The sequence below is a fragment of the Amblyomma maculatum genome, chromosome 6 (assembly GCF_055883805.1).
Source record: "Amblyomma maculatum isolate TAMU_Amacu chromosome 6, ASM5588380v1, whole genome shotgun sequence".
Classification (NCBI taxonomy): domain Eukaryota; kingdom Metazoa; phylum Arthropoda; class Arachnida; order Ixodida; family Ixodidae; genus Amblyomma; species Amblyomma maculatum.
This window is the reverse complement of record NC_139349.1, coordinates 118947254-118965261: the sequence shown is the minus strand read 5'-3', so window position 1 is coordinate 118965261 and position 18008 is coordinate 118947254. Positions and strand designations below refer to the sequence as shown.

The window sequence follows — 18008 nt, the reverse complement described above, 5'->3', positions numbered from 1 at the left end:
CCAAAACAAAAGCATTTATTTTTCGGACTAGAGGCTCGCGAGTACTTTCAAATGTTCTCTTAACATTTAACTCTACTCATATCGCAATCGTGAATAGCGTTAAGAACATGGACACACACTTCAATGGGACAATCATGGGAACTTTGTTCTCCGAACAAATTAGTCATTCAGTGAGGCTCATCAATAGGAATCGCTATAACTTTCCATCTCCAGGAAAATTATTACTCTATAAAGCATTGTGCGCTTCCCACATAAAATACTGTTATTTAGTGTGGGCACAACTCAGTGGAACCTAAATAAGATATTATCATTATAAAAGAAGGCTATGCGTGTTATTGAAAATGCTTCATACACAGAGCACACCACAGAATTTTTCCAGAAGCATAAAATCAGAAGAATTCAACATCTGTACAAATATAGCTAGCTCTGACAGTTTTATTATAGCAATAGAAAAAATAGCACAACTTTAGCTAACATCTCAAATCTACGCTAAACAGTGCCTTCGCGTTCCACACGACATACCGAACTCTGGCTAATACCTCAAAATAGAAGAAACTACGTAGCTGCTCAAGCTTCACCACAGTTTGCCTACACACCTGAACTGTCTAGAAAACCAAGGCATAAGTATCCTTAATTTAACCCCTCCCGAATTCAAATCCTTCCTACACTCGGACCTTTCCACTAGCCTTCTTGTGTAAGAAATGAACGTTTGATGCTTTTTCGCTCTAATAATCTTATTCTTGTGTGGAAAAATGTTCCGAACTGTTTTAAAACCACTGCTGTTCAACAATCGTTTTTCTTTTTGGTGCAAATTTCCAAGTGTCGCGATTTACGATTGTGTATTAAGTTTAGTGTTTGCTTATGTTTACAATAGTTGTCAAGGGCCCCTCAAGCTGCTTCCGTGCAGCTTGAGGCCTTACAGAACGTATGTATAAAAATATTGCGGACATGCTTGCTGTGTTCGCCGACGCCGGACAGAAGACCTGAGACGCCATCCATTCGTTCATGGTCTTCGCGTATAATACGGCCATCCAGGAGGCAACCCGAGCGACCCCATTGATGCTTGTGTATGGCAAGGAGCACACAACGACGGTCAACGGGAAGCTTCGAACGGGACAGAAGACAACCATGACTTCGCCGCCTACCTGCAGCGTGCAGAGGAAGCCCGACGAATGGCCCGGATCCGCATCAAAAATCAGCAACACACCCGGCAGTACAACTTGCGACGATGCGACGCAGAGTACAGGCCGGAATTCCAAGTGTGTGTTTGGACGCCGATACGCCACCGCGGACTGAGTGAAAAGCTCCTGTGGCGGTACTAAGGGCCGCTTAGTTATCAAGTCATTCCCGACGGCACGATCACATCCCAGCGGCGCAAGACGCGCCCAAAAATCGTCCTTGTGCGCTAAAGCACTATTACGCGTGCTAAAGGCGCTACTTGTTTTAATGTCTCGTATTTTATATTTATGTGTTCATTTCGTAAGCATCGAGGCGATGCTTTCTTAAGGGGGGAGTAATGCCGCGATTTAATCAAAATTTCTTCATTTGTTCTTGTCTGACAGCCGCCGGCATGGGACCTTATCACTGTGATTCCTGGGCGCGGCTCGTTTCTGTATTCTTTGTGTTTCTTCATGTTGTCACGAGACGACGCTTTATCATTTTCTTTGTCGTGCATGATGCGCCGAGATGCATATCGACGATTTCAGACAATCGAGTGTGTTTTGACAATATTCCAGGTTATGCTAGTCACCGTTTGCGGATTTATATAGATGTTTCTTAGCAAGCTTTAAATTGAGCGTTGATATGTGCGCAATCAATCTGAGCTTGACGACCAGAAAACACGTTTGTTTCTATCGCCGACGTCGAGTTGCTTTGTTCTTTTGCGGGCGAAAGTAAGCTCAATAAAGAGTTTCTTTAGTGCACTCTTCACTTGTTGCCATTGGCTTTAACACCCCCACGTGGCAATATCATTTGCGTGATAAACATCGTGATATGAACAATGTCTATGAAAGCTCAGCAAAACCTGCAGCGGAATCCTAGGACAATAAACAGCCGCACATATTAGCAAATAACGCTAATGTGTGCCACAAATTGCGGCTGGGCTACACTTTATAGTAACGTTATCGATATGTTTATCGATTGCACTATCGATAGTTCATCGATAGGGTTACTGTAAAGTGTAGGCAAGCCGCGGTTTATGGCACATATTAGCGTTATTCACTCAATGTGCGGCTGTTCATCGAACATCACTTCCGCTGCAGGTTTGGCTAGGTTTACGTAGACGCTGTTCATATCACAATGTTTATCGCGCAAATGACATTGTCATGTGGTGCTGATAAGGCCGTAGTTCTATCGATATATTTTAGGCTATCCAGAGTGTAAAAAAAAAGCTATCGATACTACGATAGTCAATTTACTGATAGTTTTGCACCCCTAACCATGACATAAACGGCTGTACTTCTTACACGCTTGCAATACCGCTACTTATGAATCGACCGGATGCAGTCCATTCTATCTCTTTTACGACTGCGCTCCGCGTTACACCGTGGGCACTATTCTGCCGTTTACTACCACAGACAGACAATACCTACGTCGCCGAGCTAATGTGTTTGGCGGACCCTGCATTTGGGCGAAATCCTTTATATGGCTGTCGTTGCATAGCGCACCATCACAAGAGAGCTTCAAGTAGAGATGACCGCCGCCGGCATGGTATCTACGCTGCTGGCGATGTTGTCTCGCCTTGGTGTTCAGTACGGCGCCGAGGTTTGCGTCAAAATGTACGAGCCTACTGCGCTGGCCCTTGCGTGGTCGCTTCGGGTAGGGACGTTAAGTGTGAAATTGTAAACGTCCTCACAACTGTTTGCCGTGTCGAGAAAACTCAACTGTCACACACGTCCTCAACTGAAGCTGTGCCACTCTAGAGACAATATAACTCTTCTGGCATTCCTCGGCTTCGCAGAGAAAAAATGCGAAGTAGGAGCGAAAAGGATTGGAGTGGAAGAAAAGAGTCGGAATGAGAAACGGAATATTAAGCAGCTGAGCGCTTCCGAGAGCCAACAACATGTCTGGCGCCACCCTGTTCTGTGTGAAAGCTGTAACCTTTTTTTAAACACGACAGCAAGCGGCAAATTCACGAAATGCGCGAGAACGTTTTTATTCACCGGACGTAAAAAAAGAGTGCAGTTATTGAGATAGGGTTTTGTTACACTGCCGTCATGCTCCTGGGTTCTGTACCTCTAATCTATTTTGGCAGCAGGACCATGGTACTTATTGATAGCGTATTGCTCGTTCACTAAAAATGTAGACTTTTGCGATCAGAGCAACGGCGTAGCCAGTACAGCAATGCGGAGCAGCTGTGTCTTTGCTAAACTTCCATGCTGCCTCTCACGGCACTTCTTCATGCGCAGGACTGTGCAAGCTCGCACGCTTATATCGCCTGAAGCGGTGGCATGCAGAATCGGCTCTGAAGTGTCAAATGATGACGATTTCAATGCGAAGGTGAAGGGGGCTCCCATCTCTATGCGCCTGGCTTTGGCTGCCTGCTTGCGTGAGGGAGTCGCCGAAGCCAGTCAGGAAAGGTGAGCCCTTCATTTGAGTGCTAAAGTGCGCGACTAGTTTTCTGTCTCTGGTATAACGACAAATCAATGGGCGACGTAATATCGCCCCTTAAAAAACTGCCATAAATCGCTTTAACGAATATGATCTAATGAATCCCCTTTGTAGAGGTGCACAGTTACTGAGAAAGAGGAAGTATTTATGCCAGGCCATCTTAAAGCCCACTCCTCATCTAAAGCTGCGTGACTAAGCACAGCGCTACGATGACGTGCAATAACAGGATGTTTTAATGCCTATTTACCTTCGAATGTATTCGGGAATTTAAAGTGGACCTTAGTGCTGCGTTCTTTATTTAAACTATATTTAGGCCATTCAAATCTATGCTACCTTTACTACAGAAATTGACAATCAATAGGTTTGTGAGCTGGCATGGACGAAATTGTTGCCGTAGTCCTATCCAAACCCTACAGCATGGTTTACAGGCTCTTAATGTTTTGTGGACAGGGCAGCATTTAATCTGACGTTGCTGCCGTTGGGCGTTTACATCAGAATTTTGTAATTACATTGTTGAAGGGAAATATTTCGGCGAAACGTCCTTCTTCATATATTTTTAGTTTCTACTAGATTCTTATCTTAAGCCTTATTCCTAATCGGGCAGCTTGTTACGTGTTAGAGACGTTATGAATACACTAGTCGAGCGCTTTACTTCGGCGCACGTGACAACAACCGGATGTTTTAGGCAAATAATCTACACATGATTACTTTGAAGTTATCTTACAATTTGCATGCATGACTGAAGAACAACTTGCGTTAGCCTGCATGGTAAATGTCTCCATCGTACTGGTTACACAGGGGTATAGGCATAGAGACGTGATGGAAATCGTAACTGCCATGTATTTTGGACAGTTGTAATCGACATGAGGTAGAATCACTCCATTTAAGTTTGTCGTTTTTATAATGGGTTGGAATGCGCCCAGTACAGAACAAAGGTGCATCCAGTGGTCTCGTTTCGCCCCAATCATATTGATTGCGTCGCGGGAAATACAACAAAATGAGACGCGATTGACAATACCCCGCTGAATATGGATTAGGCTTGGTTAGCAATCTGACGAACTGAAAAAAAAAGCTGACTTTTTCTATGGTGTCAGATGCCTTGTCAGTCGTATTATAATTGAAACGGCTCAGGTTCATATTCCAGATAACCCAGGGCGAATATCGTTCGACCTTAAGTCCTTTTGTCCTAATGGAAGGGAACAGAAAAAAATACCTTTCTGATCACCCTGGTAGAAACTCGAATCAGGGGTGGCGAAACGAGATTAAAATTGCTTTCGGAAGCTTTGACGTCAAAGCGGCTGCTCTTAGCGAACCCTGTTGAAATGGTAGCCTCTCGTGATGCGCCAGGAAAATTTTCATCTTGCAAATCGTCGTTCAAATGGAGGAAGGGTCGCGTATGTTGCCAATAGTGGCTTTTACAGCCAGAAATGCATGCGGGAATGCTGACAGGTGCATCGCTAAGCTGATAGATAACGGGTAGGGCTAACAGTACGTTAATGAGGCGCAGCGGTTGCTGATCATGACAAAAACAGGTAAACCCAATGACACGTACAGTAGAAGTGCCCTTAAAAGCAATCTCGCTACTGAGCTGAAACATTATCGATCTCGGCGACTCCGTAAGAAGCCGTGTCTATAGCTAAGAAGGCTGGGCCAATGCGAAATAGTGCAAGAAGGGGCCTGCTTACTTAGAAATAAAGCTGGCCTTAATCCTTTCACATCGTCTCTTCACACAAGGTCCCTTAACAGCCCTGCTTTCTATTCTAGCATCATTGTGGCTAATAAGATGGCGCTTTTGGCGAGCACTGACGGTGCAGCGCGAACAACCAGACAGCGGAACCTGTCACGATTCGGGCGATTATAGCGCCATTGTCATTAATTGATTAAAAAAACTTTTGGCGTACATCCAACGCCGAAATATTTTACGCTGTGTGAAAGAAAATCAATGACGACAATGTCTGAAACTTGTGTTCAAGCAGGTAGACGAAGTTAATTATCTCGGGAATCGTTTTTTTAGACGAAATGTAGAGCCAATTACTTTATTTTTTCTGCTTTGACGATGTAGTTTTTGAGACTGAATTCTGATAGTGTAATTTTCATATCTAGCGGTTTCTTTCAATCACTTGCGTAAAATAATTAGACTATTCACTCAAGGCATTTGAGAGAGTGGTGCCAGTGAGCTCACCTATAATTGCTCTAATTGTTCACAGTCTTGCGGTGGACGTGCTACACAGAGATCTGGACAGCGAAGGCACCACCGGAGTGCGCCTGTCTGCAAAAATACGCGGGAAAATCATACGAACATTGAGTATACTTTCCGGTGACGATATTCCTGAGTAAGTTCCATTTTATTAGGAAAACTTGGCTACGTTCTAATAAACCTGCTTCCTTACGTGTTTTTACGTCAAACGGTTATGAAATTTGTGCTATGTAATGGCCGTAAACAGTCGACGAAGTATTTGCAATCTAGGAATTTCTGTAAACTACGGTTCCTTTTTTTTTTTCATATCAAGCTGATACTCTGCATTCTACCTGCTTCAAATTTGCTGCCTGTGTTACGTTCACTAAATATAAGCATTTACAACTTCCGCTGCAACCGCAATGCACAGTCAGTGTTCCAGAGATTAAAAGAGAAACGATCAGAGCGCCATGCTTATGGTCTCATGTACTGCCAGCCAACATGCTTTTGGTGTGAAGTTAAGTTATTAAGAGAAAGTTACTAATACATGTTGTGATACAATATTCATGGCAATACTGCATTTCACAAAAATGCTTGTTTTTATTTTAATCGCAGCAGAGGACAACAATCTGATTCAATCCGGAGAGCGATTGAGCTCAGGGCTTTCCGCACAACCGACGACGTTATATCGGTAAGCGTTAATACTGTTGAGTAAAGCCTGTACACTGCTTGCAGTTCCATGTGCTGGAAGAGTGGTTGCTTCCCTTTTGCAAAGCATTACATGAAAAATGCCAGCTTATGGACTGTCTAATTCTGTGCTCACCGCATTCACATAGCAAATACTGTAGTGAGCCCTCAGGAATTTCAGACGTATGATGTGGAGTTGCATACACTAGATAATTATATAACTTTTAACAGTGGAAATCTAGTTCACTCTTTTATCACGGAATACAGGTATTGAAGAGGCGACACCATCGCGAGGATAATTATCACGTTTGCCATAGGATGTTTTCTCACGAGGATACAAAAATTTATCTGATTACTTACCACGTGCATAAGAGCGGAAAAGAAAAAAATAAATCAGAAATAAAGCGATCGTTTAGAAGTTCTCCAGCAACTTTCTCCTTATTGTTTCCTGAGCACATTCACAGGTACAATATTAAACTGGAACATTCTTGCAGCTTGGCCATAGGATGAATAACATGAAATATTACATTTGTTTCCACATCTGTGTTTTCTATTTTGTATTCTTTTCCTGTGCATTATTTCAACTACTACATTTTTGGTTGTCCTCTGGTGTCTGCAGTGTCCACTAAATAACTGTTCGCAGCTAACTTCAAAATGTTAAGTACGTACACGAGTAAAAACAAAAGATAACATTATGTGTCCTGACGAGGCCTTCCCATTCCCTTGGACGTGCATAGCAAGCAGCAGGCAAGAAACGAAGAATCATGTTGGTTAATATAAGTTACAGTTCTAATTTACCAGAGATGCAATAAACAATGAATTCAAATAGAACACTGATATACAGATAAATCTGAAGAAAGATATACAATCTCTGTAACAACGTATACAAAGCATTGCACAAATTTTCAAAATGTAGAAATATATTTTGAACCACTCAGTATACTTTACTCTATATCGATGGAGACGAAACGAGTAGCGTCCGTGTGCTGTGTGATGTCACTGCACGTTAAGACACCGCAGGTAGTCGAAATTTCTGGAGTCCTCCACTACGGCGTCTCATAGCCTGAGACGCTTTGGGACGATAAACCCCAGAAACCAAACCAAAATTTACAATATATAATGCCGCTTGCTAGTACCAAAAAGCTATTGTAGATACAAAGACAGGTGAAGTGGTTTTACATGTTCTAAACAAAAGTTTACATATTGTTGGCTAGTTGTGTAAGCCATTTGCAGGCATCACACACTGCGGTTTGCTTGCTTCCAGATTGTGCTCCATAGTTTCATCTTGCTGCCGCTCTTGCGTGTGAAACAACCGTATCAAGGTTGTATGCCACTGATCTCTTTAAATATATTCGATTATGCAGCATATTTGTGTCTAAATTTAAGTTATCAACAGAGGTGTAGGTACCTACCTGCACATGTTTACATTTGGTGCAGATAATGTGAAGAAGCGTACCCACCCACCCCGCAGAGTCACAGCGTAGGTCCTCTTATTGGCACCGCTAAAAGGGATATTTTTATCCAAAATATTTCTCCACAGTACTATCTCCTTGAACAAAAGCCAGCCGTTCCTCTTCTGGTCAATTATTGTGAATTTGTAACTGCTGCGTGACAAGACGGTGCAACTGAGCTTACAGCTTGTAAATGTCGGATATAAATCGCGAGTATTTCACTATGCAATAATGCAGTGGATTCTGAAGTCCCATCCTGTTATAGAACTATAAGAAGGAGTGGGTGCGGCCTCTAGTTTTAAAATATTACTTGTACCACAGAAAACGTACGCTGCATCAGCAATGACGCTTTATCAAACACTATGCGAAGGGCCTGACCAGGATGGATGGATGGATGGATGGATGGATGGATGGATGGATGGATGGATGGATGGATGGATGGATGGATTAATGGATGGATGGATGGATGGATGGACGGACGGACGGACGGACGGACGGACGGACGGACGGATGGATGGATGGATGGATGGATGGACGGACGGACGGACGGACGGACGGACGGACGGACGGACGGACGGACGGACGGATGGATGGATGGATGGATGGATGGATGGACATATGTACATACTACGTACATATATGTACATATGTTCCTACATATGTTCGTACGTATTTAAATATGTACGTGCATATACGTACATATGTTCATATGTACATATGTACCGTCTGTTGCAGAAGTTTGCGGCCCAACGCGCCGGGCAGAGGAGCAGTATCGCTCCCGAGAGGCGGCGCTGCGCACGCTGGCGCTGCCTGGTGACGTAGCTATAAAGAGTGAGGAGGCTTGTTCTCTTCTCCTCATCCCGCGGTTGAGAGCAAAGATGTGCGATATCAACCGTGGGATGAGGAGAAGAGAACAAGCCTCCTCACTCTTTATAGCTACGTCCCCAAGTAGCACACATTACATGGCCCGTCGGGGGCCCGTATGGGCAAGATGGGCTTGGGCAACCACAATAACACCCACGAGGGCCCGCTTTAGGGATCAAGCGGGCAAGCCCAAATTGGGCTTTCCCCTGTTTTTTCCATCTGGGCATTATGTAGGCGTGGAAAGGGCTAACTGAGTACATATTCCCACATCTGGCCCTCAAGGGTCCCGCTTGGGAAATTTTAGTGCCGATGCAAATGAAATTTGGGCTTTGTGTAGGAAACGCATGGGCTGATCTAATTGGGGCAGCCCACTCAAAAGCCGAATAGGTCCCGCATGGGCCGCGGCGGGGCTAAATACGGGTATGCCCGCACATTGCCTACATGGGACCCTTGAGGGGTACTTGAGGGAAGGTCAGACGAAAATCTGGAATTCATGCAGAAATTTCCTGGGCTGCCCCAAATAGGGTTGCCCACCAAAAACCTAGATAATTTCCGCGTGGGCCATAGCGGGGCAGGCAATTGCTCCATCCCACTTCTGCCCGCATCGGTCTCTTGCGGGGCAATTTAGGGCAGATGCGATGCAAATGTGGGCCTACAGCAAATAGATGACGGGCTAGTCCGATTGGGGCTGCCCACGCAAAAACCGAATATGTCCCGCATGGTTTGCGGCCGGGCTGAAAAGCGACCACACCGCCACGCTGCCCACACGGGTATTTCTTGGGGTACTTGCGGGAAATTGCAATATATATTCGTAGTCCATGCAGTAAAATCAAGATCAGCCCAATTGGGGCAGCCCATTAAAAGCCGCAGAGGGCCCCAAATTGGCCGTAGGCGGGCTTACCGCTCTGAAACGTCTCCACCCTATCTTTAAGGCACTATTTTATTTATGTAAATCATGTTATACCGGCTATTAATTGCCTCTTCTGGAGGTTTCACATAACTGTCCTAAGCATACCTATGCAATGAATAAAGACTATTTATTTTTACTCTAACAACTACGTTAATTCTGCAGTGTCGACAGAAAATATGCAACAGTAACTGTTCCGCTTTACGTGTATGCACTGAACGACTTCCAAATGTTTCCTGCGGCATTACTATTCTACACGCACCACCGAAATAAATATTCAGACCAATATGTTGGGGTTGATGTGGACCAGCCCACATTAGTGTAGTGTTGGGAATAAATTTCTCTAATGTTACTGAGTGTCGCATACAAGGAAAAAAATAGCGCATAATGTTTCACAATTGATTATTGGAATTTGGGCAGCCCCGAAAATGCCAGATTGAACCCATCAGGGCAGCACGTGGGCCAGCCCAAAACGGAGTGGCTTTCGCAAATCCCGCGCCTGTATAATTCAGGTATTGGAGGGATTAATCGACTTAAAAATTAAAACCTTGATCAATGGGATGGCATTGCCTACACAAATGTGGGACCCAATAATGATTCTGGTGTGCTGCCCATATTCGTCTACCTGGGCTGAATGCGGGCAGCCCTATTTGGGCTGCCCACACGGATACAGATTGGGACCGATAGCGGCAGAATTGGGCAGCCCATGCGGGGCCCCTCTGGGTACGTGTTGCAAATCCCGCATGGGGCCCGTATGGGCTGCCCTCACGGGCCCAACGCGGGCCCCCACGTCATAGCCCACTTTGTGCTACTTGGGTCACCAGGCAGCGCCGGCGGGCGCAGCGCCGCCTCTCGGGGGCGATACTGCTCCTCTGCCCGGCGCGTTGGGCCGCAAACTTCTGCAACAGACGGTACGTAGTATGTATGTCTGTATGTATGTATGTATGTATGTATGTATGTACGTATGTACGTATGTATGTATGTATGTATGTATGTATGTATGTATGTATGTATGTATGTATGTATGTATGTATGTATGTATGTATGTATGTATGTATGTATGTATGTATGTATGTATGTACCGATGTACTTACGTATGTACGTATGTAGTACGTACGTACGTACGTACGTACGTACATTTCCATTTAGCTTCCATGCTTCCCCTCCCTGCTATTCATCCACCAATCTTCTAAACGTCTCTTGTTTATCCCTGCTGCCGAATCGTTCACGTCTCCCTTGTTACCTCTAAACCCCAGGAGCTCGGCTAGAGTAAAAATGTCCGCATCGACATCTGGATGGATACTGCTACACTGTTGTACAAGATGTTCAGTCGTTTATGAGCGTTTTCCTCACATAGCACAAGTTTCATCTTCTTGACTAAACTTCCTTCTGTAGCTTCAAGTTCTAAGGCATTGTGTAGAACAGCGCGAAAAACAAGCTTCTGTTCTAAGGCATCGTCAGCTGGCCTTGAAAAGAAGGCGGCTGCGTTTTGAATAGTCATAGAAGGTTTCCATCTTAATCCTTTTTTTTCTATTGTGTACATATATCTAGTGTCGGCTTCTTTTCCATTTAAGAATCCCAGTTTTTAGCCTCTGTGTTCTGTAGCTCTCGTTTAATGTTCTTTATTTCCCCGTCCTGCCTTCTTAGACACTTACTGGATAGTTTTCTGGTCCTCTTCCGTCACTGTGAGTCATAGCCCTTTTGGTATAGGTACTTAAACACTTTGAAGGCCGCGTGTTGTCATCTATTTTGCTGAGGCTTTATTCTTACAACATTTTTCTCTGAGCCTCTCGTACGCCAAGACCCTGTCTCCCTACTCTGCTTCGTTTGAAGCTTTGTCGTAAGCTCCAAGTGGTAACCTCGCCACAGGTCATTCGTTTATTCCTAACCCCGACTAAACTTCAGCCCTTAAGAACAAGGCCGCGTTTCCGAATGTAAGCTCTGGTACCATTATTTCCTTATAAATACCTTTAAATACTGCATATCTGTTTTACACCCCTAATGCCATGTGCCCCATTATCGCTGCATCCCTTCGCCCCTTCGTACAGGTGGCCTGCTCCCGTTTTTCCATGTATACCTGTCCACACCAGAAGTACTTATATTCTGCAAGTATCTCACTGCCTTTTATTGTCAGCGTTTTATCACTGAATTGATTCAATACTTTCAAACAATTGCACTGAAGGTAAACTGACCTTCGTATTCACACATATTAACCAATGCTTGCAAATCTTTCTGGTAACTGGCTGATGGACAATGTCGTCTTCATACAATAACCATGCAACAGTTTGTTCTACTGTTATACCTAGCTTATACGAGAGATTAAAGTACAGGTTGCTTTTCTGTAGACTCTTTTCCATATACTTCATGTAAATCATGAACGACAGCGGTGATACTGGAAATTCTTGCCTTAGTCCTTTGCATAATTCGACAGCAGATCTGGTTCTAGCCCCTACCATATATTCGCAACTTTATTATCTCTGTATAATTTCTTTAGCAATTCAATTACTTCTTTACTGATACCTTCAGATTTGATTGCGTTCCACAGAAGTTCCCCCGTTTAAGTCGAACAGCTACACGCGCTGTCTGACCTTGAACTATTATTGCCGTTTCAAGGACCATACTGGTGTCACTAGAAGCGGTTTGGCACTGAACGCTAACATTCAATTACAAAGAAGACAACTGTATGTGCATGGCATGTACTTTATCTGGCTCGTGTATTTTTTTTGCTAGATTTTTGTCTTTTTGACAAGATAATACTCAAATAGGTTTCATGTGTCTTATTCCTACTTTCGTTTTTTTCAAGATGCACCCCTACTTTGTTTTTGCGATTCTGCGATTCTGTGGTTCAGCTTACAACTTCCTCCGTCGCACACCATCTTTGCTATAGAGCCTATTCTTCTATGGTTGGCCACAGCTCCCTTTGAATATGTTCCCTTTGAGAATCTTTGTATTTCACAATTAACACCCTCGGAATTAGAAACACACGACACTATTGAAGGTTCTAAAAGAGCAATAAATGTTAATAGTTGTGTGAAATAAGCCTGAACTGAATATGCTTTCTTTTTCAGCCATTTGTGTTTAGCCATGGCTTAATAGCACACCAATCTGCGTGCGGTTATGGACGAAGGCACTTTAGGTTTTTCTGCTAAAGGAGAGTGACAGGAGAGTGCTAAAGGAGCGTGATTCCCCGTGTTAATATTGGAGAGCATGAGGATGCGCTTGAAGCTGATCATTTATACCTCCTCTTTACAGTACTCATTTGTAAGCTTAGGCTGTAATTCACGGCATTTTTACGATGTTTTGGGAGACACGTGCGTGCAGAACCATCTTATATTTGAATGTTTATTATAATGCGAGCTCCATAGAGAAGATAGAAGTGGCACGGTATCAAAGGTAATCAATAGGTGCAAAGTGTCTGACATGAACATATAAGATAAAGAAAATCAAGCATGCACTAAAGAACGGAGGTAGCATTAAAGTGGTGAAAAGGAAATTAGGCACATGGAAAATCAAGAGCATGTGCTTGTGAACCAGACGGCCAATGTAATAACATGGACAAGGTAGTAAACGTAGTCGAGGTGTTCTATACTCACCTGTATTCACCGAAGTAGTCAGATTAATGTTGAGACTGACAGCAGTGACGAGGAGTCAGACGTTCTGCCAGTGACGAACGACGAGGGTAGGAAGGATTGAGAAGCTATGGAAACGGAGAAAGCAGCTAACGACAAATTAAGTTACGATCGGTTGTTGAAGGACGGAGGGGATATAGCAATAAACAACTGGCCAGCCTCCATACGCAGTGCCTGGTGGCAATCAGAGTGCCACTAAATTATCGTACTTCATAAAAAGTGGAAGGTAAGACTTGAAAAGTTACAGACCAATAAGCCTACCATCCGTTATGTACAAGGTATTTACTAAGGTAATTGCTAGTAGACTCAGGGCAACTTTAGACTAACTAACGAATTAAAGGATCATTCCCGTTTTGGGAAGCGGTAAAAACTAATTATGATATTTATACCATCAACCTGGCTATAGAAACATTTTCTGTATATATAGCCAGCGTTTATACATAGCATTCACTGAAAACGAAAAATCATTTGACTTAGTCGAAACCACGGCAGACATGCAGGCACTGCGAAATTAAGGTGTAGAGTAGCTGTATGGTAAACTACTGGAGGATATCTATAGTGACTTCACAGCAATCATTGTTCTGTATTAAGAAATGCATAAGACAGCTAAAAATAAAACTGATAAACAACGCACCACGAAGTCCCCAGCACTTGCCAGCTTGTTTAGAGAAAGTATTAAAATACTTTGAATCTGAGCAGTTTAAGGATGAGCGTTATGGAGAAGTAATCGTTGATTCGCCAATGACATTGCCATGCTAAGTACGTATGGGGATGATATGCAAATATTGATTGATGACCTAGACAGGAGAAGCGCAAATATAGGTATTAACATAAGTATACAGAACACTAAGCCTACTCAAGCAGCAGCCTACTCAAGGAACAGCAGCTTAGAATAAATAGCGAAGCACTGAAAGTGGTCCGCGAATATGCCTACTTAGGACAAGTAGTAGGACGGAAGGGAAATAACAGGTGAATAAGATTTGGATGCATCGCATTAGGCAAGTACTCGTAGATTATGCTGAAAAACTTAACGGTATTGTTCAAGGGAAAGTATATATGCCACATGTCCTCCCTATGGGGCTGAAATGTGGAAGCTATCAAAGACGTTTCTGCTTAGACTGAGGACAACCCGCTGAACTATTAACGGAATGGGCAGGCTCAAATTAACAAATAGGATGGACGCAAAGCTGGGCAGAGAAATAATTTGACTTAAATAAATTTATATGGAAATCAGTGAGAACAACCTGGCATTAGCAGGGCGCGTAGTGCGAATAGAGGATAAACAATGGTCGAAAAGGGTGGCAAAATGGGTACGAAGGAAATGGAAGCAAAACAGCCCAAGTAGCACTAAGTGGGCTATGACGTGGGGGCCCGCGTTGGGCCCGTGAGGGCAGCCCATACGGGCCCCATGCGGGATTTGCAACACGTACCCAGAGGGGCCCCGCGTGGGCTGCCCAATTTCGCCGCGATCGGTCCCAAACTGTATCCGTGTGGGCAGCCCAAATGGGGCTGCCCGCATGCAGCCCAAATAGGGCTGCCGGCATTCAGCCCAGGTAGACGAATGTGGGCAGCACACCAGAACCACTAATGGGTCCCACGTTTGTGCAGGCAATGACATCCCATTGATCAAGGTTTTATTTTTTAAGTCGATTAATCCCTCCAATACCTGAATTGTACAAGCGCGGGATTTGCGAAAGCCAGTCCGTTTCGGGCTGACCCACGTGCTGCCCTCATGGGTTGAATCAGGCATTTTCAGGGCTGCTCAAGTTCTAATAATCAAGCGTGAAACATTAGGCACTATTTTTTTTTGCTTCTATGCTACACTCAGTAACATGAGAGAAATTTATTCCCAACACTACAATATTCTGGGCTCGCCCACATCACCCCAACTTGTTGGTATGAATATTTATTTCGGTGCTGCGTGCAGAATAGTAATGACGTAGGAAACATTTGGAGGTCGTTCAGTACATACTCGTAAAGCGGAACAGTTACTGTTGCATATTTTCTGTCGATACTGCATAATTAACGTAGTTTGTAGAGTAAACATAGATAGTCTTTATTCATTGCATATATATGCTTAGGACAGTTATGTGAAACCTCCAGAAGAGGCAATTAGTGGCTGGTATAACATGATTTACATAAATAAAATGGTGCCTTAAAGATAGGGTGGAGACGTTTCAGAGCGGTATGCCCGCCTACGGCCAATTTGGCGCCCACTGCGGCCTTTCATGGGCCGCCCCAATTGGGCTGACCTTATTTTTACCGCATGGACTACGAATATATGTTGAATTTTCCCGCAAGTAGCCCAAGAAATACCCGTGTGGGCAGCGTGGTGGTGTGCTCGCTTTTCAGCCCGGCCGCTAACCATGTGGGACCAATTCGGTTTTTGCGTGGACAGCCCCTATCGGACTAGCCCGTCATCTATTTGCTTTAGGCCCACATTGCATTGCATCTGCCCTAAATTGCCCCGCAAGAGACCGATGCGGGCGGAAGCGGGAAAGAGTACTTGCCTGCCCCGCTAACGGCCATGCGGAAATTATCGAGGTTTTTGATGGGCAGCCCTATTTGGGGCAGCCCAGGAATTTTCGGCATGAATTCCACATTTTTGTCTGACCTTCCCTCAAGTACCCCTCAAGGGTCCCATGTAGGCAATGTGCGGGCATACCCGTATTTAGCCCCGCCGCAGCCCAAGCGGGATCTCTTTGGCTTTTGAGTGGGCAGCCCCAATTAGATTATCCCAGGCTTTTCCTACACAGAGCCCAAATTTTATTTGCATCGGCCCTAAAATTTCCCAAGCGGGACCCTTGAGGGCCATATGTGGGAATATGTAATCAGTTAGCCCTTTCCGCGCCTATATGATGCCAAGATGGAAAAAGCAGGGACAAGCCCAAATTGGGCATGCCCGCTTAATCCCTAAAGTGGGCCCTCATGGGTGTTATTGTGGTTACCCAAGCCCAACTTGCCCATACGGGCCCCAGGTGGCCAAGTAATGTGTGCTACTTGGGAGGATGCAGCAGATAGTGAGGTCGGCTTATGATGTTAAGAAGTTAGCACTGGTTAAGAGGAGTCCGCTTGTATAGGACCTGGTTAATTGGAGGAATTTAAGGGAGGCATTCACCCTGCAATTAGTATAGTCCATTGGTACGATGATAATAGAAACATTTAGTTGTATAATGTACATATTTTCAAATAGTTTTTAAGTATTCTGTTTTGAAGCATATTTCAGAATGATGAACTCGCGTGGTGGTATGACAGAGTGGCTCTGGAACATTAATTACTAAATGATTGCAGAAAACGTTTATTTCTGCTAAGCAGCTTGGTTGTGTCACAGTTAGAAATGGACGAAAGGTATCCAAGCCATTCGACAGTGAAAAGCGCACGATATAGCTCCTCTAATATTCTACTGTTGCTTTCAACAACACACTAAGAGTGTGATTGTTTCGTTTTCAGGTCTATAATGGATCAACAAATGACCCTGTCCATTTGCAAAAGAACGACACGTCATTGGAAGCTCTTACGGATCTGAATTTCAACGAATACGAGTTGATCGAGCAATGGGCCAAACAGCTGCCTTGATTCCGCCAGTTGCAGCGTGCACACGTGACATGTACCTCAATGATTAAAAATACCTGGCGTTGTGCACAAAAAGAAAGACATAGACCTTTAAAAAAAAATTAGTGTTTTCTCTTGCCCACATGTCTTTTTTTTATACTTTATCTTTTGACTTAATATATGGTCGCGTGGTGGTAACAAGGCCGATGACACAAATCAATGCTTTTGGAGGGCAGCGAAGAAGCTCTTTATTGGGCTGACTTGCGCCCGCAAAAGAACTGAGACACTCGGCGGAGGCGATAGTAACAAACGTGCTCGTCGATCGTTGAACTAAGAATGCCCGTTACAATTGACAGCACTGAATTTAAAAGCGGGGAGGAATGATATACATAAAGCCGCAAAGGTACTAGCATGACCTGGAACATCGTACAAACACACGCGAGTGGCTGGAGTCTTCGAGATAAGTCCCGACGTGTCTTTGGCGACGCAGAAAATGACAAACCTTCGTCTCGCGAGAACGAGCATGAACGAACACGGAATACAGGATCGATAAGCGTGCTAAAATCGCAATGATAAGGCCGCATGCCAGCGGCTGTCGATAAGAAAAAATAAAGATTTAAATAGTTCCCCGCAATATGTTTACAGGAACAAATATATTGTTGCAGAGAGCGCATTTCTCGATATTTACCAACAGAAATACTCGGAGTTGCGCGAATTTATATTAATGTTACAATGGTATTTGAAATGCCTTCATTTAGAGGTTTAGCCCTTCTAGAGCTGGTCTTCCATATAATGAGGGCAAATTGAATTTTATTCTGCCGTATTATAATATGCACTGTCCGCATTCCTATCGTACATCTGTCAGTCTGCATCATCATCATCATCAGCAGCAGCAGCAGCAGCGGCAGCAGCAGCAGCGGCAGCGGCAGCGGCAGCAGCGGCAGCGGCAGCAGCAGCAGCAGCGGCAGCAGCAGCAGCGGCAGCAGCAGCAGCGGCAGCAGCAGCAGCAGCGGCAGCAGCAGCAGTGGTGGCAGCAGCAGCGGCGGCAGCAGCAGCGGCGGCAGCAGCGGCAGCGGCAGCGGCAGCAGCAGCAGCGGCAGCAGCGGCGGCAGCAGCAGCAGCGGCAGCAGCGG

General features: G+C 44.5%; 1 protein-coding gene across 1 annotated transcript; it reads left to right on the top strand.

Moving 5' to 3' along the window:
* The first annotated feature begins 3416 nt into the window (after nt 1–3416).
* LOC146186653 (uncharacterized) lies at nt 3417–17009 on the top strand. The gene is made up of 4 exons (XM_084605719.1): nt 3417–3578; nt 5817–5942; nt 6401–6476; nt 16774–17009. The coding sequence occupies exons 1-4, from the start codon at nt 3520–3522 to the stop codon at nt 16897–16899; spliced, it is 387 nt and encodes a 128-aa protein (XP_084461845.1). The 5' UTR covers nt 3417–3519; the 3' UTR covers nt 16900–17009.
* The last annotated feature ends 999 nt before the right edge of the window (nt 17010–18008 follow it).

Coding starts and splice junctions, on each gene's coding strand:
- LOC146186653 (XM_084605719.1), top strand. CDS start 3,520: ATGCGCCTGGCTTTGGCTGCCTGCTTGCGTGAGGGAGTCGCCGAAGCC. Junction 3,579..5,816: donor GCCGAAGCCAGTCAGGAAAG/GTGAGCCCTTCA, acceptor AATTGTTCACAG/TCTTGCGGTGGACGTGCTAC. Junction 6,477..16,773: donor CAACCGACGACGTTATATCG/GTAAGCGTTAAT, acceptor TTTCGTTTTCAG/GTCTATAATGGATCAACAAA.